Genomic DNA, 23890 nt, shown 5'->3' on the forward strand with positions numbered 1-23890 from the left:
AAAATGCCCAGTATCTTATGGATCTTATCGGGTTACAGGCGTCTAGAAGGCTCCCAGTTCACCAGTGCTTTGTAGACTGGTTTTCATAGATCCTGTCCATCCAGGACCTCCTCCAGCCCGGGGCCAGAGGGACTGAATGAGAGTGGGAGGGAGGTGCTGCCTCTGCCACTGTCCCAGTGCTGGGAGCAGGAGCCAGTCTCTCAGGGCTGCTTGCTGACAGTCATGGGTGGGTGATGGGCTCACCTGTCTCAAAGGCAGAAGCTGGAGCAGAGGTGGAGAAAAGCAGTAAATTGTGGGACCAGCTCACGGACTACCTTAATTCTCAGGTATTCTGACTTTTTAACTCATTATTTGCAGCCTTGAGGTTTTAGATGTTGCCTTTATTACCTAGAGCAGCATCATGCTCTGTTGGGAGAGGGGGGTTTAGGCTCAGTGTACAGCAGTGAGCAAAGCTCCTGGCTGACATAAGGTCTTGAGGAATAAGTGAGAGGCAGTCTGACTGCTGCTGCTGCCTGCAGTAGGAGGCCTCATCATTACCTTTGAAAGCGTTTTTTGATTGTGTGTGGAAGGTGTCTCAGATCTGTAACCTGGATTTGTTTGCTCTGAACAGTTGACTGTGGTGATACCGCGGTGTGGACAGTGTGGTCCCTGATCAAAGAGCTGCTAAGTGAGTGCTTGGTGACTGTAACTAGTAAGCCAGGTTATTTTTGGCATAGCGTCTCTGCTTTGTAAGGGATGGACTGAGCTGCTAAAACCACATTTTCCCCCTACAACCCATTATGAAGTTCAGAAGAGGCCAATCTAGAGCTGCTCTTCAAATGTGGGCTGTTGTAGAGATCCTGGCTGTGGTGTAATTAGGTTTTTATTTTTGAGCTCTAAGCCCAGCCCCTCCAGGTGAGGGAATAGGGGCTGTGACCAGCCTTTGTAGCTGGCTCAGCTGAATTACTTTTAAGTTCTCTGCCTAGAGATGGACCATTCTGCATCCTCCAAATGCTCTACAAGGTGCAAGGAGGTCCTGCAGGACTGACCTGATCTATTCCTGAGCCAACAGTCTGTTGAAGACAGTGAGCCAAGGAAATACTGTATAACCACTGAAGTTAGCAGAAGCAAAGCACAGCTTTGGTGCATGCCGTTGGGTACCTAATTGCTGCGCTTGCCACCTGGGGATTGGAATTGCTCTCTGGAACCTGAATGGGATGTACTGTCATAAGCAGTTTAATTGTCTCCCCACATCTGCAGCAGCTCTGTAAAGCAAAGGCAGGCTGAACACACCTTCAGAGCTCCGCAGCCTCCCTGCAACCCCAAGACTGCCTTTTTTCCTGGGTGCTTATGCATCTCTCTCCATAGAGCCCATATGCTCTTGCTGCACTGTTTATGTTCTCCTGTGCCGTTTGATAGCAGGGAGCCCTCGGGTTTTTCTGGGAAGTGTTTCAGGCTTTACTGGGATATAGGTGCAGCCATAGGAATGTGACTGTGAGAAGAGCACCAGTGGGTGCTAAATAACAGGATGCCCTCTTGAACTAATTACTGGGTTTTGGACATCGCATTAGCGATGAAGGTCAGGCGAGTGCTGAGCCGAAATCAAAGTGAGAGTGGCTTGGGGGGTGGATTCAGAAGTGATTAAGGACAAATGCGTTTGTCTGCTGTTACACAGCTCCAGGAACACTTAGGGCTGATGTGGGTGGCTGCTGTCATTTCTCTCCCGAGGTCATCAGCACAGAGTGTGCCTGGGGCTGGGCTCTGCTCTGTTCTGGGTGCCCCAAGGCAGAAAGGCTGGTTCTGTGGGAGCAGAGCTCCAAGTAGTGGAAAAAGGGGCGTAGAGGCACTGCTGTTACAAAAGGGTTACAAGAGTATGTCTAACTTGGCTAAGATGTGGAGAGTGGTCTTTGGGTGTTCAGACAAGAAAAGTGATGCTTGGCTCAGAGGGGATCAAACTATTACAAAACCCAGCTGAGTGCTGGTTTAATTTTCCTTGTTGCCTCAGAATGGCATCCGACTCTGTTTTCCTGGGGCATACATTGGAGCTCTGATGACTTTGCCCCCATTCTTGGGATTCTTGCAGAAGGAGTCATCCCATGCTCCACGGTGTTTCTTTGCACTGGGAAAGAAGTCAGCAGAGGATCTGCCCCATCTTATTCCATTTTTTTCTCTTTATAACTTAAATTCATATTTTGATCTGCCCACTTCAGTTGCCAGAGCTGCTGCCATCTTGCTTGTCAGTGTGCAGCTGTGAGTCTGTGCTGCTGTCCCCTCACAGCCATCCAGGTTGTCACCTGGGAGCTGTGGGACACTGTGTCAGTGGGCTGGGCAAGCAGCTTTGGTCTCCTGTGTAAAAACTGCTTTGCAAGACAAAATAGAGGGATGCAGCCTGTGCTCACTCTATTTGAAACACACTGTAATTTAGGGGTTTTTTCCTCATAGACACTGAGATGTTGCTTTCAACATCTCTGACCTGTACAAGATGGAGGAGGGAAAAATTTTTTTCTGCTGTGGCTAAACCTCAGGGCCATTTTTTGAGGTCTGATTCCAGACACCATGCCAGCTAGTTAACTGTTGCAAATGTGTTACACTGCACAGGCTCTGTGGCTGCTTACAGAAGGAAAACAGAAGTTTACCTTGCCTTGTCCTTGCAGTCTCTCTGCCTCCCCTTTTCCTATGAATGCTCTTTACCCAGTTTGTCCTTGGGTCCCAGTTTTAAATAACTTGTCTGGTGTCTGAGCAGGACAGTTTGATCCTATTTTTAAGTCCTTTGGACTTTTTTGTCAGTGGAATTTGGGATCTGGGAATGGCAGGATGTTTATTTTGGAATTGCTGCAGGGGGATTGCTCAGAGCAGCCCTTGAAACTGCTTTGTGAGAGAGAGAAGCAGGTTACCCTGCCCAGTATTTAGTTAACCTGGCTTTGTGCTGTCACAGTTGTTTCTCTGGCCCTTCTTTGTCCAGATCCTGAATGCATGATTCCTGATTTAAGGAATGAGCTTGAGCTATGGCTGAATGTGTCCTGTTATCTGGAGGGATGGGGCAGAATGTCAGTGTTTTAAAAAAAGCCTAAATCTCACTGATACTCACTGCAATGAATAAGTCCAGTCTCGCATTGAAATGAACTTGTCTCTTGATTTCTTAATTCCAGAGCAGGGTGGGGAGAAAAGCTGGAGCTGTCTCTGTGCCAGTGGACCTGTGATGAGCAGCTCCAGTCTTCCCTGCTCCTGGCTGAAGTCTTTGAGGCCATGGTCAAAACCAGATGAGGGTTATTTTATAATTACACAGTGCAGTTGAACAACATAATTTCATTCAAATATAATTTAGTGACATTAATGCAGCAGGAATGCAATGCAGGCTCTGTTAGTGTCTGATCTTTTAAGGTGCTCATCTTTGCTTTGTAATTTAAATCAGTCTTCCTGCACCAGAGCATCTGGGAAGGAGATGGACCTGTAAATCCATGCACTGTCCTGCTGCCTTGGTAAGCATGCTCCAAAAGCAAGATCTGCTGCTTTTGGACTTGCCCTTTGAAGGAAAGGGTGGCCAGCTTGGGCCAGAGGTGACTGTGAGGAGCAGAGAGTGTCACTGAAGCAGTCCAGCCCTTCAGTCCTGGGCTCCAGGAAAAGAAGGCATCTATAAAAATGTGCACCTGCAGGAAGGGGTTATTCATTGAAGGCTTTTAGTGACTCCTGAATTTCTGCCTGTTTAAGAGAGTGTGTTGCCCAGCTGGATGCTGCTGATCTTTAGGGACTTAATTCTTCCTCCAGAAGCTTTCTCTGCCTCTGTGACTTGGGAGCCATGTTGCTTCATTTCGCAGCTTTCCCATTTTATGGTTGATGGTTAAAGTTGGAACATTTCTATATCCTTCTGCCAAGAAGCGTTTAGAACAGTTTTCATGAGAAACATTAAAAGTTGGAGGTCCACAGCTGATGCCCTGGCTGCTCTGCATTAGTAACAGGGGGGGTAAATATATTTAAATGAAGAGCTGTGGCAGTCTTGCTAGCTGAGTAATAAATCAGGGCTGAGAAACTCCATGAAGCTGAATCTTAATGCCTTGGCTTGGAGTTGCAGGGTGGGGTGGTGAAGCTGATGGAATGGTGGGATGTTTCTAAACAGAATGTGCCTGCCCTTAGTTACACTGCCACAAAGAACATAAATACTGCTGCGTACACAGCTGAAGTGCTGAAAATGGCTTTTTGTTGGTGTTGCTTTCCTTGGTTCCTGTCTCCGCTTAATGTCAGCTGTCTTTCCCTCCCCTTGGTAGCAGCAGCAGGTAGGGGAGATGCCCAAAGTTTGCCTCCATTCCTCTGCTTAGTGCCTTAATCCTGGCACTGTGACACCAACCTGTAGGAAATTGTAGTGCTTGAGCACTTTCAAGGACCTGCTAGAAATATTTCATTATCTGAGGAATTTTGTGGAATACCCAGAAGGTGATTATAAACCCTTGGAATGTGGCCGTGTCTCCACAAAGCACTCCAGCCAAACAGCATTTTGAGGTGACTCTGAAACCTCCACTGACCCTTTCTTCTTTTCAGATTTGGGTTTGGTGCCTGCAGCCCTCAGGCTGTGTGTTCCTGGCACTGGAGGATCCCCTGCCCAGGCTGCCCACGCCTGGGTGCTCCTGCTCAGTACCATTAACAAAGCCAGTGCTTGCCTGGTGGCTGCAGTGCCAGCGTGTCCTGGGGGGCCCAAAAGCTGTTCTGGGGATGAAAGGAATGTGTCAAAGCACAGAGAAGGGTTCTGCCATGAGCCTTCTGAAAGGCCAGAGGTGCAGCCTCAGAAGGGTTTCCTTCAGAACAGGATCTGAAAGTTTGATCAAGTTTCCTAGGAAGGTGATTTGGAGAACTGCCTTCTCTTGCCAGTGTGTCTTTCATGTCTTTTACTCCTCTGGTAGCTTCTGCTTGCTAATTTGGCAGAAGGGGTTTTGTGCCTTATTTATATAAATTAAATAAATAAAAAATAGACAACTGGTGGGTGGAAGAGTTTTGGCTAAAAAGACACTGAAGCTCACCTCCCTCCTCTGTGTGACCCATTCCATGTGTAATGTACTCCGAAACTCCAGATTTAGTGCTTTGCTCAGCCTAGGAGTTTATCCCTCAGGGTCTTTCTCTTTTTGTAAGGACCCTTTAGTAGTTGTTACCACAGAATGTCCAGTGAAAGCTTCCTCTCCAATTAGGATATTCGTTGTTTCTTTTCCATGTGGATTCTCTGAAGCCTCATAAGGGGTTTTGTTCAGCCTTTAATTCAATTAAGAAATCAAGCAAGAGATGTAGATCTTTTTAGCCTCATTGGTTTTGGTGCTCATGACTACAGCTGTAAAGAACATCTCCTGCGTGGTACAGCTGAGCAGCTTAAGGGAGGGAGTGTTTTTCCAGGCTGAGATTTCAAGTGCTGCTGGAGCTTTGTGGATGAGTTTGTCCCTTTGGAGCAAGGGACAGAGGAAAGGCTGCAGTCACCTGTCAGTGATGGTGGCTTGGTTTAAAGCTGTTTCTGAAGCAGCAGAAACCTCCTCTTTGATAGAAACTCACTTTCCAGCTCGGTGACTTCTATCAAAGGTCATTAACGGGTGTGAATTAGACTCAGAACAGCTGGTGGATGGTGAGTGATACCAGGGGACAGGACACACAGTGGTGACTGTCACAGCAGCTGCTCCTGCACATGTCCCTTGGCACTTGCTGGGGAGCAACCTGCCTGCTCAGGAAGACAAGGTCAGGCTCTGATACCTCGTAGTCCTCACATTTAAAAAGTGACATCTTGTGTTTTACTTCTTGTGTCCATGTGCTTTCTTGTCTCCAGGTGCCCCAGCTGCCAGCCCAGTGTCCTCTGTCCCAGCTCTCCTGCAGGATGGGATGGCTTCTGCTAAAATGCTTTTCTGTGTTGCCAAGGTCTTCATTGCAGAATGAGTGACAAGTTCAGCATGACACAAAACTTTCCTTATTTAAGAGAAAGTTGGAGTCAAAACTCCCTGTTTTATCTTGGTGCCTTGGTGCTTTCTGGTTTTTATTAAACCTTGGGAACTTATAAAACATTTGTGCGTGTGTGCATGTATATATAGATATATATATATATATATACACACATCTTTTGTGTTTATCTTCAAAATATGCATTTTTATGGGATTTGGATGGAAGGAGATCTTAGTCCCATCTTTTTTTTTCCATAAACTTTTCTAGTTTAATTTCCTGTGGATTTTAGCACTACCTTTAGCTTACATTCCCTTAAACACAGAATTAAGTATTAGGTTTTTTACGCTGTTGCTCTGTTTTCAGACAAAACCAGGAGTTACAAGCAGAGTTTTTAGGGACTTCCTCTGGCTGGCTGTGTGCTGGAAACACAAGTGAAGCCAAAGCCACATTACAGTGCATGCCCTGAGGCGAACAGACCCTTGCTCTGCCCTGCTGCAGCTGTATATTTAGCCTATATGCCCTTTCCAATAACAGCCAGGAGAAGATGCCTGGAGAGGAATGCGCGTCATCATTTCCCTGAATGCCATCCCGGGATCAAGTGATGCTTGAGCCAGGAACACTGCCTTGGTAACTCTGCCTTCTATAAAATTGTCTGCCCCACCCTTTTTTTTTTTAAACCCACGTGAAGTTTAAGCATTCCTGTTCATGACCCTATTGGATCCTTAAGAAAACCCATTTTGTTTGAGTTAGTTTGGCTCCTGGTCCTTTTATTAGAGGAGAGCGTGGGCTCTTGTTTCCCATCTCCCTTGTGCCCCAGTGCATCCCACTTTGTTCTCTTTGAGCTTCCTCCAGGAAGGATCCATTTTATACCTTTGATTCTCATCACTTTTCTCTGCCAGCTTTCCCTTGAGATGGACCTGGCTCACAGGATGCAAGAGGTGTGGGGTGGCATTGTTGAAGCTGTCCCTCTGCTTTGGCTTGTTGGTGGATGTTTATATCCTGATTTTTCCTGGCTGCTGGCAGCAAGCAAATGGCAGTTTTACCTGACTGCAATGTTTGTAATTACAGGGAAAAAAAAGATTTCGGAGGCCTTCTAAATACTTGGGAAGATAGTATCTGAGTTTCCTTTCAACTGAATGCACTTGAAGATACGATCTGAGTTGGCTGTCTGGGAATAACAAAGTGGAGGAAGAGATTGATTGTGGTTGCTGAAACTTTCATCAAAGAGTCAGGAGTGTTGCCTAGCCAAAATCTGCAGCTGCTGGTCACTGCTGGTAGCACACAGAGCGTGCAAGGGGCCAGTCCAGCAGGGTGGATGAGCAGGGGGACATCCAGATGGTTTTCCAGCAAGTCTGTCAGGTCAGCCTGGAAGTGCATAGTCGAGAGGCACCTGTGGGTACCATACTCTTCCCTCCTCCTGGAGGCTGGGGAAGGTGCTGCCTCCAGAACAAGTCTTGCCCACAGCATCTTGCAGAGGAAATGTGCTCTGCAGGGAAGAAAAAACATGCTCCAGCTGCCAAAAGGGATCTGGTGTCCTCTGTGCTTCTGCTGCTGCTCTGCCGTGCCCCTTGCACGTACTCAGCAGGAGTGCTCTGGCTGGGGGTTTTCGGGACTGCCAGGCTGCTTCCTCCCCTGCACAGCCCTTGCTGAAGTGCTTGCTGGAGCATATCCTCAGTGCTTACCTCTTCCAGGAAAAGAAGTTTTTTTGGGAATGGAGTCCCCAGCTGGGGAAGACAGTGCAGTAGCCCAGCTTCTGGACAAATGGGGCAAAAAGGAAAACTAGGCTCTTTGCGTCTTTTGTCACTCTCACAGAGTGGTAATGAAGGTAGCAGAAAGCGTCCTCTCAGTGACAGGAAAGTTAAATATCTCAGTGCTTGCTCTAGCAGAATAAAAACTGCTGCAAGGTGTTGGTGGCGGTGACCACTTCCTGCACAAGTGTCACGAAAATGCCTGTGGCCTCTGGAACTTGAAAGCAACAAGTTAGTGACAGCGTGCAGGCGAGTTCCCATCAGCAGGAGGGTGCTGCTTATTTCCCTGCCCAGCACGCATTTTTAGCACTGCTGTTTCGGGTTTGAGTTTGTTTTTTTTCCCCTAGATTGTTTTTCGGCGTCAGGGTTTCCTGTTACTGACACCAGATGTGTTGGAGACTAGCAGTGCAGAAATACAAGAAGGAGGAGGATGAAAAAAAACGCTGCTTTTTGTGCCTCTGTCCTTTGGGCTGGGTGTCACTTCTGGGCACCTTCACCACGTTTGATGTGGTGACAATACACACTGGGTACACCATGTTGAAATGAAGTTTTAGGGTGAAGAATTGAGTACAGCTTGGTTGGTACCTCATGAGCTGATGGTGTCTGGGGTGACCAGCTATTGATGGCTGTGGGGGGAGAGGGTGGAAGGGGCCCCAGGGCCTCAGGAGCACTGATCTGGGGCTTCCCACCGGGGCAGGTCTCCCAGGATCTGACCTCTGATCGTGAGCTGCTGCTGCTTTGGTTTTGGTGCACACGTGGCTTTGAGCAGGCAGCTGTGAGTGCAGCATTAAGCCAGAAATTACAAGAGCTTGTCCTCCATGTAAGGCCACCATCCCTAGAGGTGCCTGGTTAGTGTTGTGCAGGACAGGACGCTGTCACTGAGCAGTGTGGAGTGGGGAGCTACATCTGGTGGTGTACCTTCTGTCCTCTTCCTGACCTGTTCCCTCATGGCAGATGCCTGCCCTGAGTCTGTGTGTGACCAGTGTTGTTCTGTGTGTGTATTCTGCTGTACATCCCTGTCAGTAACTCATCCCGTGTGCAGCAGCGTCTGGAGCTTGGGTCTTCTGTGAATGTGCATGGCAGAAGCCACTGAGGTTGGAAATAAGCCCCAGAGGCGTTTGCTGCACTTCCCATAGTCTGTTGGAAGGGCTGCTGCCTTTGTTTCAGGGTACGTCTGGAGCAGGGCAGGCACAGAAACTCTGACCCTTTCCTAAATTTCACACTCCAGGGTGTTCTTTGTACGTTCTGCACGTCAGGCTTGCAGGCTAGCACGCTCTTGGGCTTGAAGAGACTGTTAGTTCATGACTTGGTGATGGGCTGCTGTGCCCAGACACGCTGCCCGCGGGCTGTTTGTCCCTCCTGCCCCGCTCCCGGGCTCCGTCAGCACAGCGCAGACGTGCGGGGAGCCCCGGCCGCCTGTGCCCGGCCGCGCCGCCAGGCTGGCACCGGGGTGCCGGCTGTCGTGCTCGGGAGCGGGCAGCGCGTCCGGCAGAGTGCCATCTTTGTGTGCCTGGCCGGGGACGCCGGATTTCATCACTCCTGCTGCTCGCTGCCTTGACTCGCAGGCGCGCCATAGCTGACGGGACTTGCCCAGAGATCCTCCTGTGGAAACACGCACGGGAGATCTCTGCAGAGACAATAGCTCTGCTCTGCAAAGTTGCACCAAGTCTTTTTAGCTGAGTTTGCTTCTTTAGAGAAAGGCCGCTTGTTTAATGCTTTCTTTAATGAGGATATTGGTAAATAAGCAATCGGGTAAGTGGGATTCCTCCTAACTCCTAAATATCTTCTTAACCAGAGTCAAGGATTGCACAGCAGTTACTTGAGCTTTCTGCGCGCTCGGCTCAGTGGCATTAATATGCTAGTGGTGATTAATTACCGCAGCCCAGTGATGTGATTGTGTGCTTGAGCAATTGGATTAGATGCAGCTGGACAGAGACTTCACTTTCACTGGTTCTTGCTGAAGTGCTGTCGTAATCGGCCACAGAGGAAGAGTCATTTCTAGGACAGCCACCCTCCTCTGGCTGGGCTGCTTCCCCTGGCTCCACACCTGGGTCCGTGATGGGCAGAAGGAAAGGTCTCTGGGAAAATACGTGGCTGAGAGTAGTTACTTTGTCCTGCTCTCAGTCTTTTGTTTCAGTCTCATCTTCTGCGTGCACTGCTCAGCGTTCCTGGATAACAAAGGTACAGCATGTCCTTACCGTGCCAGTGGGTCTCATAGCTGCATGGAGAAGGAGCAAATTCCAGCATTGCCTTGACAAGTCAGCATCATATCAAATGCAGCATCATAACTTCACCAAGCAGGCCCAGTTCCGTGGCTCTGCGAGGGGGTTTGGCACTGGAGATCAGGAATCAACCTTGGCACATGCAGCAAGCACTAGGACTGAAGCAGATGTTGATACTGACTTTGATGTTTCATCCAACATCTGAAGGCTTGAACTTGAGACCAAAAGAGCTCTCAGAGAAGCACGAGAATAAAGAGAAAGTCAGTTCTTTCAGAAGATCAGACAGAACGAAACATCCTGAAATTCAGGACTAACCTGAACCTTTGTGTTTGTTCTGCGAGACTGGGCAGTGCAGATCCTGCTGGAAGGAGGAGCACAGTGCCATGTAGAGAAGCTGGGGTGGTCTAGCCTTCCCTCATAACTGGGAAGTGCTGCCTAAGTCAGTCAGCTCTATGGCTTGATGCTTCCCAGAGATCAGCAGAAAACCGCCTGCAGAATTCCATCTGTGTTTGGGTTTTGGCCCTGTTTTGAATTTGTGGGAAACTGTGTGAAATATTGAGGTTTTTGCTCCTGGAGGGCTCCAGTTCTGTGCCACTCACCAGTCATGGAGAATGACCCAGAACATGGACTTTTTTCAAATACAGCTGGGATGGTTTCTCAGCTGAGTCAGGGTTGTGCCCATGGTAGTGCCATGTGAGGTGGTGTGGCCTCTCAAGCCAGAGCCACCAGGCATTTGTTCCAGCCTTGCTGCAGGTAACTTTCACTCTTCTGCAGCTGCATCCACAGTGCTGGTGGCCAGTAGACTTGCAGAGCAGCACTACTGGCTTTAGGCAGGGGATTTCCTATCCCAGAAAGTATTCCACCTTGCATTGATAGTCCATGTGGACTGCAGCACTGCAGGGCAATGCCTTGTACAGCTCTGCTGATAGCTGGAACCACCCTGCTTTTCCTCCTTCACACACTGTGAGAGGCTGGCAGTGTTTCAGCTTCTGTCCATTGTGTGGTGAGGTGGAGCTGTGTTAAGAGGTTTTTTTTTTGGTGGCGCAAGTTTGTTCTCAGCTCTTCTGTTTGTTCTTTGTTATCAGCTACTGAATTCCTCCTATACCTCCTGTGTGCTCCCCTCCTATATGCTGAGCCTGTTCTTCTGTATTTTCCCTAAAATGAAACTCTGAATTTGCAACCTGCAAGTGTCACATGAGCACATAATGGCCAGTTGCTGGGCTGAGGGGCACATATGGGGCAGTGTTTGTTGACTGCTTTGATAAGCATTTCTGAAATAGGTGATGACTTCATCTTCCTCTCCTGCTCACCGCAGATACCAAGAACCAGCTCCTTTCTGCCCAAATGCTCCTCTCCATCCAACAAAAACACCCCAGGCTGGATCACGTCATTTGGCTGAGCAACACGGAGCAGTACCACGCTCATGCACGAGCTGCACTGCAGTGTGACAGGGCAGGGCCTGGCCTGAAGCGCCTCTCCAGGTGTTCCTACAGCCTCGTGCAGTTGTACACTGTGTGTCTGGCTGTCTGGGGTGTCTGTCCTCTGCTCAGGTGTGGGTACTCAGTGCAGCAGTGAGAGGCAGCCACGTTTCCTTGATAGCATCTCGGCCTCACGGCAGCCACGGGCTGCTGCCACATTCCTCCCCTAGCTACAGGTCTGTGATCCTGCCTGTGCTTGCCATATGCATCAGGACTTTCCAGTGAGCAGGTTTCAGGAGAAGTTGCTCATGGACAAGGTGTCATCGCTGCAGTCGCCGTGCTCCAGGCTCCGTGGAGTGTGAAGGTAGTTCTTTCATATTTGTAAGGCACAGTGCAGGGACAGAGTCCCCTGATTTCCCACTGTGATGAGCAGTGGCTTCCTCAGGACCTCTTGCAGGTGTCTGCATCATTTCTGTAGCTCATTCACGTGGCCTGTTGGATATTCTCCACCAGACATCTACTGTGGTACTCATTTACCTGCTGAGATAACTCTGTGCTCATCTGAAATCAATTGCAGTGTGTCAGATCCTCCTCTGACCACACAGGGAGCTGGTAGGAGAGATCTGCCCTACAGGGATTGTGACTTGTCCTTACCCAGCAGCCACTTCCTGAGGATAACCTCTGGAGAAGCAGCTCAGGCACCTCTCTCTGGGTGCAGACCATCCTGTGCTGGTGGTTTTTCACTCAGAGGGTGGTGGTGGGGCACTGAATGGGGTCCCCAAGGAATGGTCACAGCCCCAAGTCTGATGAGCTCAAGAACCATTTGGGCAAGGCTCTTAGGCACATGGGGGGATTCTTGGGGTGTCTTGTGCAGCACCAGGAGTTAGAACTGATCATCCTGATGGGCCCCTTCCAATTCAGCAGAGTCTATGGGTCTGTGTTCCTTTGCCTTTGGGAAGAGCCTGGCTGTGCCTTCCTTGTTGTTTCATCTGGTATATTCCCCTCCCAGTCAGCTCAGACAGTTGGATGCACAAGAGCAGCAGGGAGTGGGCTTTTTTGCAGCACTGACCTTCTTACCAGACATCCTCCCATCTGTCTTGTGGTTCCCAGCAATGTTATCCTGCCTCTGCTGTCTCTTCTGCCTTTCACTTGAGGCAGGTTCTCCACAGAACAGCGGTCAGATCAGGTATCTGCCTCGTGGATCCTGTAGCCAGAGGTTATTGCATTCAGCTCCTAATTCCTACTACCCACAGCCCTCTGTGCTGTGCCCTGGGCCCATTACCTTGGGGTGGGAGGTGTCAGCCCTTCTCTGTGTGGGGTTTATTGTGAAAGGCCCATCAAGGAGTGCAGTTGTGCAGGTCTTTACACGCTGCCTCTCAGCTTCCCTAGAGCTCAGGCTTTAGGGTGAGCCACCAAACCTTATCTTTCCTCTTATTCCTAGAGCCTGGTGTGGTAGCCTTGGGCTTGGGTGCCTGCATGGGCAGACCTCTGCCTGCTTCTGCAAACCTCTGGTGGGCAATACACCCTGCCTGGCCACAGCACAGCAGGCAGCTGAGCCCTGTCGTGCTGCTCCAGGAGCCCTGCAAGGGCAAGAAGCAGTGGGATTTCCCTTCCCACACAGACTGGCTCCAGGGTCTCTTGGGACAGCTGATGTGCATCATATGATGCAGACAGAACAGGCTAAAATAAACCAGACTGGGAGCCAGTGGTTAGAAGCTGTGCTGGTTTGCTCTGGGAATTTGGAGCCACTTCTCTCTCAGCCTGGGAAAAAGGAGTTGGTTCAAGGCATTAGGGAACCCAGTCTTGTGTGCTCCTGGCATTGAACAATGTCTGCTTGGTCTGTGTGTCTGTCCTGCCATCCTGTGTAACCCACCATTCCAGTCATTACTGCAGATTAGTTACCAGGGGCTGTGCTGGCTGCAAACTGCCGTACCAGAGTGGGCACTACCACTTCCCTGGGATCCCAAATGGCTCTGTCCTGTTCCAGTAATCCATTGGTCTCCTGCAGGCAGTCTGTGAAGAGGAATATGGTGGCACAGATGTGTGACTGCTGTGGCTGAATGCAGTCTGGAGGGAGAAGTAGCTGGGGAAGCAGAGGAAATGATGGCCAAAGGAACAAAGAGAAAGGAGATCCAGGGAAGCAGGGAGGTGGTAATGATGGGAATGAAGTGAAAAAGAACAAAACAACAAAGTGAGGGAGAGCTGGAGATGTGTCTTGGCAGAGTGTGGGCACAGGTGAGCTGTGCAAGCAGGAGAGAGCTGGATGGCAGCATGAACCACTGTGTGTGCATAGCTCGCTCCAGTCTGATTTGGGGCTGCACGTTGCGGGCCCCCAGATCAACTCTGAGCACACTAATACAAAAAGCTGGACCTGAGAGGAGACCTGGCTTGAAAATCAGGCTCGTGGGTCAGAGGAGCAGAAGCATCTGTCATGTGTCAAGCAATTAGGATGGCAGCTTTGGACTTCCAAATGTTTCTTGGTATCTTTCCTACTGGGTAACTGGCATTTAAATCCACTGATATTCCAGCCTGGCTTCAGCTCGCCTTGAAAGGTCAACTGTTAGTGTTGTGCTCAGTCTCAGCTTTGGTTGTATGTCCCCTGTCTCCCTACCTGTGACTATCTCAGGATGCTGTCTCCAGAGCAGCAGAAACATGGCTGTGTACATGGAAAAGCAGGAGGATCTTGTTTCTTGGGAGATGCTGTAAGTCAGAAGAGGAGCTGAGAAGCTGTCCTGCTCTCTAATGGTTGTGGTAACTTGCAGTTAAATCAAAAGCTGAGGCACAGAGAGTAACATGGCCAGTAGCCCTCTGCCTGTTGCAAGGTCACTGTGAGTTGACTGCCTGGCTTGGGTATCTGAATTAATGTGCTGATTGGATTTCCTATGTTTAACCAGGTTCCCAGGACTCCTAGGATGAGGCTGCTGTGAAGGACTGGTGGATCCCCCGCCTGTGCTGTGGTGCCTGCAGATTCCCTGTGATCCCCTTTCCAGCTGGAGCACCGTTACCAAGGCTGCTGGGAAGAATGACTGTTGGATGCCTACTGCAACCCCCTGTCCTGGGGAGGACTTGGCTCCCTGTGCTGCTGCTGGCAGCCTCTGCTCACTGCCACTGGCCCAGCGAGCCGGCAGAAGTGGTTCGGGACTGGGAGAACCAGCTGGAGGCCTCCATGCACTCGGTGCTCTCGGACCTGCGGGAGACTGTGCCGGCTGTGGTGGGCATTCCCGACAGCTCTGCCGTGGTGGGACGCTACTTCAGAGTCTCCATCCCCACGGATTTAATTGCTTCCAATGGAGAGGTTGTCCAGGTGAGAAACACCATTCCCCAAGGATCGTTTTTGGTTCTATTCATGCAGGATCCAGCGAGGCACCCCACAGTGGGCTGGGTCACGAGGGTGGCTGGAAAGCAGCCTTACAGTTCTGTAGGACTACAGGAGAAGGATTTTTATAAAAAATTAGTCTCATCTCATTGCAAGGTTTCTCTCTTCTGTAACATCCTCAGGGATGACTAATAGAGTTTGTTGGCTGTATTTAAGCTATGAGATGCTCTGCCCCTGGAACGATGGGCACATTCATGAGGAGATCCTGCTGTGGGATCTGGGGAGCCACAGATTCCTTGGGACTGCTGCTCAGGCTTGGGGAGTTTGCTTCACTGTGGCAACAAAACATTGCCAGACACACAGACCCTGTCCTGCCAGCAGGGCTTTGGGCTGCCTGTGACACTGTTTCTCCTGACCTTAGCCCCAAGTCTCCTTGGGAAAGATGGTAGCCTTTCCCCTTATCTGACTTAAACTCGTGCAAGGCAATGCAAGGACCTGAAAACTGGGTTCTGGAATCAGTCCTGAGTGCAGGAGAGGGGTAGAATAGCCCAGAGGAAGGTAGAGATGTGGCCAAACACAGGTGTGCTCACTGTTAGTCCTTTCCTGGAAGGGTTTGCTTGGATCACGTGGAATTCAGAAAATTCTCTTCTTAAAAAACAGAACTGCCTTCCAGTCTCAGAATTTCTTTTCAAAGAGCATTATAAAGCATTATAAAAAGACAAGCTTCTAGTGTGTCTTAGAAGATCAGAGGGAGATGGAGAGCAAGTCAGGAGCAGGTCTGACATCTCAGTTTCTCCTTGAAGGCAGGCTTGGTTTAGCTCTGTGTACAGTCCCACAGTTATCCCAATCCTGATACGTGATCCTGCTGGCTCCAGCAATGGTGCCAGACCACAACGTGCCAGGGTGGGCAGAAAATCTGAAGAATGCAGCTGTTATGGACAGAGGGTCAGACAGGGGGAGGAGGGCAGGGGTGAGCCCCTGGCCAGAGGACTCAGGGAAGGGGCCAGGCTGGTCTCAGTGACTCTGGGCTCACCCCTGGCCACGGTCCCTGCCCAGCCTCACCCACAGCCTGTGCTCAGAGCACAGGGCACCTGTACAGCACCAGGCTGCCAGAGCCTGTGGTGAGCCCCAGGTCTCATGTTACAGAAATGGTAACTTTGGGTTGGGATTTTGCATCCAAGTGGCTTGTTCTGGTGTTGTCTAATAGCTGCTTTGATGGCAAGAGTAAGTGTCAGTATTTATATAACACCACAGCTTCCTCTGTCATCTTTTCCTGGCACAAAAGTCATCTGTGATAGCTCAAATAGCTGCAGGAAAATACTGATGGATTATTTTCACCCCACCTGATGGCTTCAAATTATGGCTCTGCCATGTAGGTGTGAGGTGTGTTGACCAACACCAACACGCCTGGAGGGCCTGGAAGGGCCTGGGCTGCAGCAGGACCCAGCAGCTGCTGGTTGTGTGTAGTTCAACAAACTCTGGGAATGATTTTCATGCTTCTCCCTGGGTTTACCCAAGTGCACGTTGCATCTGTTCACCTTGAAATTGATTTTAAAAGTGCAGCAGGCTCTCACTTAGCTGCTGTTTCTGGAAGGGCTCTCCTTGCAGAGAATGCATGTTGGCTGCTGGGCACAGCTGACCTTTGCTATGGGGATTTGATTCCTGGCTAGTGAGAGCTGCGTAGGCAACTTTGGGTGCTAGGATGCATTTTTGTTTTACTGGTAAGTTTCAGGGCAGATTGCTCTGGTCTTTCTCTCAGGCTGCCTGGCATTTCTCAGCTGGAGCAGTAAAAGCATAATACTTGAGAATCTTAGTCTCTGGTGTACTTAAACCCTGCTAAGAAAGAATAAAGACTTCTGTGCATTCTGAGATGGAGCAAAGTTTACAGTGAGTTATGGTTACCTGTATTTTTTCCTCTTAAATTTCAAAGAAATTGTCTACAATTTTTTTATTAAAAAAAATTGCTGACAGTTCCTCTCCCCAGACTCCCACTGGAGCCTGGAGAAAGTGTGATTGCTTAATTTCTAGATGATTCCCACTGATTATTTCTAGGATTGTGGTTGGGGATCGCCTTGAAGCTCCTTCTCAGATCCTCTCCCTGCTTGTTAGCAGATTCCAGCCAGCTGTAGACAAAATACTTTTATCTGCAAACTGGGTTGTGGGATGGAAACAACGCCAGGCATGTGCAGCGTGGCGGAGGAGTGCCCCGCAGGCACGCACTCCTGCACAGTCAGGTATGTGCTCCTGGGAGCAGTCCCCAGCCTTTCCCTGCCACCCCCAAAGCTGCTGAACAACAGGTGAGAGTTTTATGGCTAAGGACAAAAGCAAGTTTATTTGAATGTGCTCAAGCTTCAGAGAAAAGAAGTAGAAAACTACCACGTGTCTTAATTTCGGAGTCTGTTTCCCTGTTGCTCAGAGCCAGCTGCCTGAAATTTGGGCTGTGGTAACGCCCTTCCCCTGTGCCTTGTGTTCCCAAGCAAGTGCCTTGGTCAGGCAGTGTCATGTCCTCTGAAAAGCAGCTGGAGCTTGCAGGTATTCCAGCTGTTGGATTTGGCAGCAGGTCAGTCCAGATGCTGTCCTCTAGCTTCCTCACTACAGCAGGGCTTCTGGCTGTAAGACTGCTCTCCTGCTGTCTGGAGTTGGATGGGAATTAAAATTCCTTGCTGTGGCCTCCTAAAAGGCATCTTGCAGCCCATCTGACACCAAAACATCGGTATTTTTCAAGGTTTGGGTTAAAACACCCAATTTCCCCATATCATGCAGCCCCCTTGCCATACAGACAATGTGTGGGTGGGTTGCCACTGGCTCCTGGCAGATGCTGGCTAGGACAGAGTAAACATGTGCATTAGTGCTGGTACCTTCACCAGTCATCATCTCCTTAACCCCATTTCCACTGAGGACTGTGTGGAGTCTGACCTGTTACCTCTCAGCTGTGTCCTGTCAGAGAACAGATCATGCCCCGGTCAAAGACCAGTTGGATTTCCTGTTCCTGCCACTTCCATTTGAAGCTGCTCCAGAATTTGGCTGCTCTGATTAAAAATGCAGCTTCTAGCCTAAATTTAGAGATGGCTAGAAATATTTATATGTGCTGCCCTTTAGCCTAAATCAATTCTACCTTCATAATATTTACTTCCCTTATGTATTTATAGGTGACAGGCATATTCCCCATCTTGATTTTATTAGGTTAAACAAGCCAACCTCTTTAGTCTTTCTCATAAAATAAGCTTTCTTTCCTTCCCCTAAGCTTTGCAGCTGTCTTCTGCACCTCCTCCAGCTTGAGTTTATTTTTCTTATGTTTGCATGACCACAGTGTTACAAAACATTCCAGATGAAATTTTACCAGAACCTTTTATAAAAGCATGAAACTTCCTTTTCTCTTCTATAAATAACCTTGTTTGATATATCCTACAATCGTTTGCTTTTCCATGTCTGCTTTGCTTTGCTTTGGACATCTTCCTATCAGCTGAAATATCCAGGTCTGTAGTTTTTGCTGCTTCCAGTTGTTGAGTCCCAGTAGAGGACAAAAGGTGAGGTGCATGATTTAGTGTGGTGGCTGTAGCCAGCCATGGCCCTGCACTCATCCCACCAGCCAAGGTGTGCTATCCTCACAAGGATACAATACCCACAAGGAGCTGAGCCCTTGCACATCCTGATATTCTAAATACATATACTCACAATACATGGAGACACTATTAAATAACTTTTATTTAAAGATGGCTCTATAAAGCATGCTGGAAGGAGGGAAACTCCTGATGTGTACTGCTTCCCAAGGCACATCCCTGCCAGAGCAGGAGATTTGCTGTGTCTTCCTGTAAGGTCATGTAAAGCTGCTGACCTGCCTTCAGTGCTGCCAGTGTTCAGTGTGGGATGGATCCCACAGGGCAGTTCTGCGTGGGTTTGTAGCCAGTGCTGAGGAGCTCAGGTGAGCATTCCCAGCTGTGTCTTAGCCCCTCATTATTTTTAGGTTTGAAGTGCACGGTTTCCATGGGGCTTTGTTGGGAAGACAGGTAAAACACATAGCAGAGGCCCTGAGAAGCTGTCTCTGTAGGCAATCATAGCTGGTGGGAAAGTGATTAGAACAACAGAATTCACTCAGATGAATTACACAGTGCAGCTATGGAGCGGGTTTGGAGGTTATCAGAGACTGGATATCCATCAGGGAAAAAGGGAGTCTTGCTTTCATAGAATCACAGACTTGTTTAGGTTGGAAAATACCTTTTAGATTATCCAGCCCAGCCATTAATCCAGCACTGCCAAGTCCACCACTAAACTTTCCAAGCAGGAGGCTGAGTTTCCAATGGTTGTTCTATTTGCCATCTGCTGAAGCAGCTTTTATTGAACAGCTTTGCTCTCATCAGATGTCAGGGACCTTGATTTATAAACAGGATCCACAGAGATTGGGTTGCAGGAGTCCTGACACAGTATCTACTGTCAGGGCTGTGCTGCTCACCTCAATCCTGCTCCAACCCCAAAGCCACGGGCTGGATGTTGACAGCCAGCCTGCAGTGCCAGGACACACTTGCTTTCAGGGAAGAAAACCACAAAATACTGACTTTTTTTTTTTTCCTCTTGCAATGATCTTTATTTCAAAGCATTTTAACTGAACGTGAAATTTATTAAAGTGGCATTTCTCAAAGGAAGAAGAGAAGCAAAGAGCACTCCTGAGGGGCTGTGCCATCAAGCTGGGTATCTTAAAAGGCTCTCTGTGTCAAGGCATTTGAGCTTCACCTCCTCCCTGGGGTCCCTGGTTTTCTGGGACTGACTGGGAGGTGCCGCAACAGCCGCTATTTACAGGCGAGCACACGGGGATAAATGGCAGTGCCTGGAACAGGTCCAGGCAAAGGAAGACTTGGGCATGGTTTTGCCTGGTTGCCACGCTGCAATCTGAGTGATAAGATGAGCTGATAAGATTCCTGCGGGGAGGCCGAGGGGGCTTATCTTTTTCCTGCAGAGAGACCGAGTCAGAGAATTTGGCATTTTCAGTGCACGCTTAGTAACAAACTCTGAATTTGGAGGAGTGGAAAATGTGACTCCATCTAATTATAAACTGGCTTTTCAGACGAGCTGGGAAGTTCCTTGTTTTGTCCTGCTCTTACAGGTTGTTGCTTTGAGCATCCAGGGAGACAGAGGAATGTGACGATAATGAGAATCCTGCGAAGGAACAGACCTGAGGCTGCAAGATCTGCTCTGCCTTTCCTTGCCATGCTCTTGAAAGCCAGCTTTCCAGCAATCTGCTGATGGGAGGAATAAATTGCCAAGGCCAGTTAGCTGTGTGGTGGCAGCACTAAACCCCCAGCACTTGGCATCCCTGCTTTGTGGTATTTTTGCTTCCCTTTGGCCTTTCGCTTATAAAAAGTCACGCTGAAAGAAGAGCCCGACCAAACTTTTTTTTAAAGCTGTTTGAGGCTTTTCCTGCCCCGTGCTCGCCCCCCGGACAAGGGATAAAGCGGGGTGTGGGCAGCCCGTGCTGACCCTAGCCCTGGCGCGGGCGGGCTGCGCCTTCCCGCTCCAACAATAAGGCTAAACAAATCCTTCCAAGCTGCTTGCATGGACCGATGAAAGGAGGATTTCTTGGGACACTCAATGTTTTGTAGTGACCTCCCAGTGAAACAGCTGTTGTGTTCCCTTGCCCAGGCAGAGTGGGACGCTGAATGGTGTCCTTATGGGCAGCGCAGAGGCGCAGCTGGAAAAGAAGCCGTCATGGCGGGGGTATGCGAGGGTGGCCTGGGCTGGGTGTAGCCACTCAGCCTGCACCTTTGCAGAGCTCTTTTACTGATGGTAAAGAAGCTGGTCAGACAAAGCCCAGCTCGTGTGGAAGGCAGGCTGAGCCCACAGCACAACCCTACACCCACATCTGCAGAGGAGGGGGGCTGCTTTCTGTGTGTGAGGCTTCGCTCGCTCCTTGAATGGCTGGAAAATGCAGATTAGCAGGAGACACGTCAACTTCTCATCCAGGTTGTCATGAGCGCATAAAAGCAGAGCAGCTTTTGAGTAGCTTTCCTACCTGGTCCTTCAGAGGCTGAAGTTTGAACTTGAAGATGAGGGCTAGGACCAGTGATGTAGGCTTTGCAAGCCTTATTCCCCCTTAGCTCAGCTTTCTGGGCTGGGTTTGATTTGTTTTTCTAAAGCAACAGCTTCAGTGCATGGAGACATACAGGAAGGGCTTTGTAGGGCTTTGGCTGGGACCAGCCAGAATGTGGGGTTAGCTCAACCACCCTGACCTACCTGTCCACAAAGGAAGCACCAATTACTGGCTGTTCTTGTGTAGCTTTTGGTCTCTGAGCAGAGGTGGTGAGCTCCTGCTGGTAATGAAGGCTCGGGTCACCAAGGCTGACGTACTTCTGAAAGCCAGTCAAGTCTCTGGGCTGTTTTTAGACTTCAGGGGCACAGGCAGCTGCATGAGATGTCCCGGAGCATCTTGTTTTGTCCATGAGTTCTTGGGCCTTTTTTGCAAGGTACAGAGCAGCCCAGAGGAGCAGTGTCTGCTGAGGATACCCAAAAGCCTGGTAGGTATAGCAGTTCCTTCCACAGGGAAGGGTCTGTGTTGCAAGTCCTTCCTGCTTGCTTTGCCAAGCACAACTTTCCTGTCTCCAGCCTGAGTTTTCCCGTGGCACAGCACTGCAGCAGCAGTGCCTAGTGAGCAGAAGGCTCTGAGAGGTGCCCATCCTCCTTGCACCACTGTTTTCTGGGCGTTGTGTTTCTAGGCACGGCCTGTCTGATGTCCTACTTTGCAGTTCTGTTGTGTTTGAGAAAAGGAGGTGGCAAATAATGTTGGAAGCTCCTTCACCCGACCTCTCCTGGATGCACACAGGCCAACCTCCCTGGTGGTGCTGTTCCTTGGGGCCAAAGGTCCACAGCTTCATAGTATCATAGGATATTCAGAGCTGGAAGGGACCCACAAGGACCATCAAGTCCAAGCCCTGGCCCAAGAGGGAACAACAGGAAAAATTGCCATGTGTCTGGAAGCATTGTCCAAACACTTGAACTCTGGCAGGCTCTGGCAGCTGAGGGCTGTCCAGCTCCTGTCTTGCACCATCACATTCCATGACCCAGCCTCTGCTGCCGTGGGACCTGCCTGGGGCTGTGGTTCCTGGACAGCTCGGTCTGCAGGCACAGTGCATCCTTTGTGCCAGGTGAGGAGTGCACCTGATGGATCCACAGGCAGAGCCTGCCTCCCAAAACAAGGACTCTGTCCTCTGAGCTGGAGCCTGCAGGCCCCATGCCCATCACTTCTGACTGCAGGCTGTGCTCACCGCAGCGCCCACAGTTCCAGCAGCACTGGGGTGGATCTGAAGCCAGTGTCCCTCCCCCAGCTTGTGTGGGACAAGTCAATGGGAATCTGCCTACCCGTGGATCTCATTCGGGGCTGAGGCTGCCTGTTGCTTCTGCTGCCAACGCTGCCCATGCTGCAGCGTTAGCAGGGGGTTTAAGATGAAGCTTGGGTTTAGGCAAACAGCTTAGGCTTGACTCTTTCTCTGCAGTTAAATTTGCATTTGAATTGCATTTGAATTTCCATTTTCTTCCCCTGCCTGCTGGTTAATTGCTTTCAGGAGCCTGAGCCTGCAGAATTGGAGTGACACTGGCTGGGTCAGTTGGGCACAGCTCAGCTCAGCTCACCTTCTGGAGGGCCCAGCTGGGATATTCCTCACTGCTGGCCATGTGTGTTGGGGTGATGCTGAAGGAGTAAACTGCCATCAGTAATTGCACCCCAGATAAAACCCTGGCACGGGGTCTGTCTCTCAGCAGCTGCTGGACGCACGGAGGGGAAGGGGGCAGTGGGAGATCTGGCAGAGCTGCAGGACTGTCCCTGCTCACTCTGCCCAAAAGCAGTCATCAGGGGGTTTTTAGGGCTGATTTGAAAGGAGCCGACTCCCAGCTGCTGCTGCCTGTGCGAAGGTCTGTCAGCACAGACAGGGGAGATCCCACTGGGTACTTCCAGGACTGGGAAGATTTCATAGTGGTGTGCCATAGTGGAGACCTGTGGCAGGATCCTATGGTACCTGTCTCCTGGCAAAGGGCTCGCTGCCTCCTTTTCAGGGGATTCATCAGAAGGAGGAGGACTAAATACCTGGAGGATTAAAGGGCACTCTCATAAGTAAGAATGCAGTTTTTTCCTGAATTCCCCTGAGGCAGCAGTTTTGCTCACTGCTCCTTTGCTTATCTTTGTCTTGTTGGCTACAGGGCTTTAAGATCCAAGTTTAAAAAAACAAGTCAAACTGAGCTATCTTCTTTCATGAGCTGACTGCTCTTGGCTGGCCTAAAAATAACAGGCCATGTCTATCTGAAAGGATTTTGTGAACAAGTTCTTCAAAACCAGCGAGACCACTCACTGTATGTATTTTAAATCACAGTCATGGCTTATTTTTTAATGGTCTTCAATACACTGCCAGGCTTGTGTAATCTTTAGCCAATAAGCATTTACAGTTACCTCAAATAATGGGAAAACAAAGACAGCATTTTTTTTAAAAAAACTTGGGCAATGGAAGAGTTATTATGAAACCAGACCCCTTGAGGGAAATGGCAGGGCTTAAGGCTGATACTTATTGCATACATAGAAAAGTGGAAAACTTTTAACATGAAAACTAGAGATCCCTAATCATTAACTATCTGTAGCCTTAACAAATACCCTTTGAAGCAATATTTGAAGGAAACATTGCTGGAACAGAGTCCAGGTCTCTCTCCTCGCAGTTTGCAGCACTGCAAACACAGCAGTGACGTGGACAGGACGGAGCCATGCCAAGGCCTCCGTTGGTCAGCATTTGTTTAGGAGCAAATATTTTTATCCATCATGCTAACTTTATTTATCTACTCTAATCTTTCTGGGCTCTTCCTTTGTCACATGAACATGGATGATTTCCGCTATCAGGCCAATTGTTGTGTTTAAAGCAGCACAGAGACATCGAATGCTTATGACTTGTTGCCTTCTCAAAGCTTTCCCAGGGGAGGCACAGGCTTCATAGGAGTAATCCACATAAATTTGATTTTCTTAATCATCTGTTGCAGAGCCTTTAGAAGCAGTCCACATCTCCTCACAGGCTGAACACAGCTGAACTAGCTCAGCTCTTTTTAAATCAAGTTTAAGTGGGTTTATAAATGTTTTGCAACTGTCGCATCCCTGCTAGAACAAGTCATCCCAGTCAGTGATTGCTTGGCCTGTTTTTGTTTTTCAGGAGAGCCTAGTTTTTGGTTTGAATCTGTCTGGCTGCAGTTTCCTTTTCTAGCATGGGCCCCACATGTAAACTGTAGGTAAAAATGGTTTTCCAAGCAGGAATATTCAAACTGACCTGTGCCTCCCTCACCATC

At 49.4% G+C, this 23890-nt stretch overlaps 1 protein-coding gene across 4 annotated transcripts in view; it reads left to right on the forward strand.

Moving 5' to 3' along the window:
* The window catches only part of DAG1 (dystroglycan 1), a 49633-nt gene that overhangs the window by 19451 nt on the left and 6292 nt on the right, over positions 1-23890 (forward strand). For 3 of the 4 annotated variants that reach the window (XM_041426066.1, XM_041426067.1, XM_041426068.1), the window contains exon 2: positions 14166-14575. In XM_041426066.1, coding sequence (XP_041282000.1) covers positions 14294-14575 — 282 coding nt within the window. In that variant the 5' untranslated portion in view covers positions 14166-14293. Of the gene's footprint in view, positions 1-303; positions 327-14165; positions 14576-23890 lie in introns of those variants that run through there. The other variant, XM_041426069.1, reaches the window with a different exon arrangement.

Source organism: Onychostruthus taczanowskii, unplaced genomic scaffold (genome assembly GCF_017590055.1).
Source record: "Onychostruthus taczanowskii isolate IOZ18803 unplaced genomic scaffold, ASM1759005v1 scaffold9, whole genome shotgun sequence".
NCBI classification, from domain to species: Eukaryota; Metazoa; Chordata; class Aves; order Passeriformes; family Passeridae; genus Onychostruthus; species Onychostruthus taczanowskii.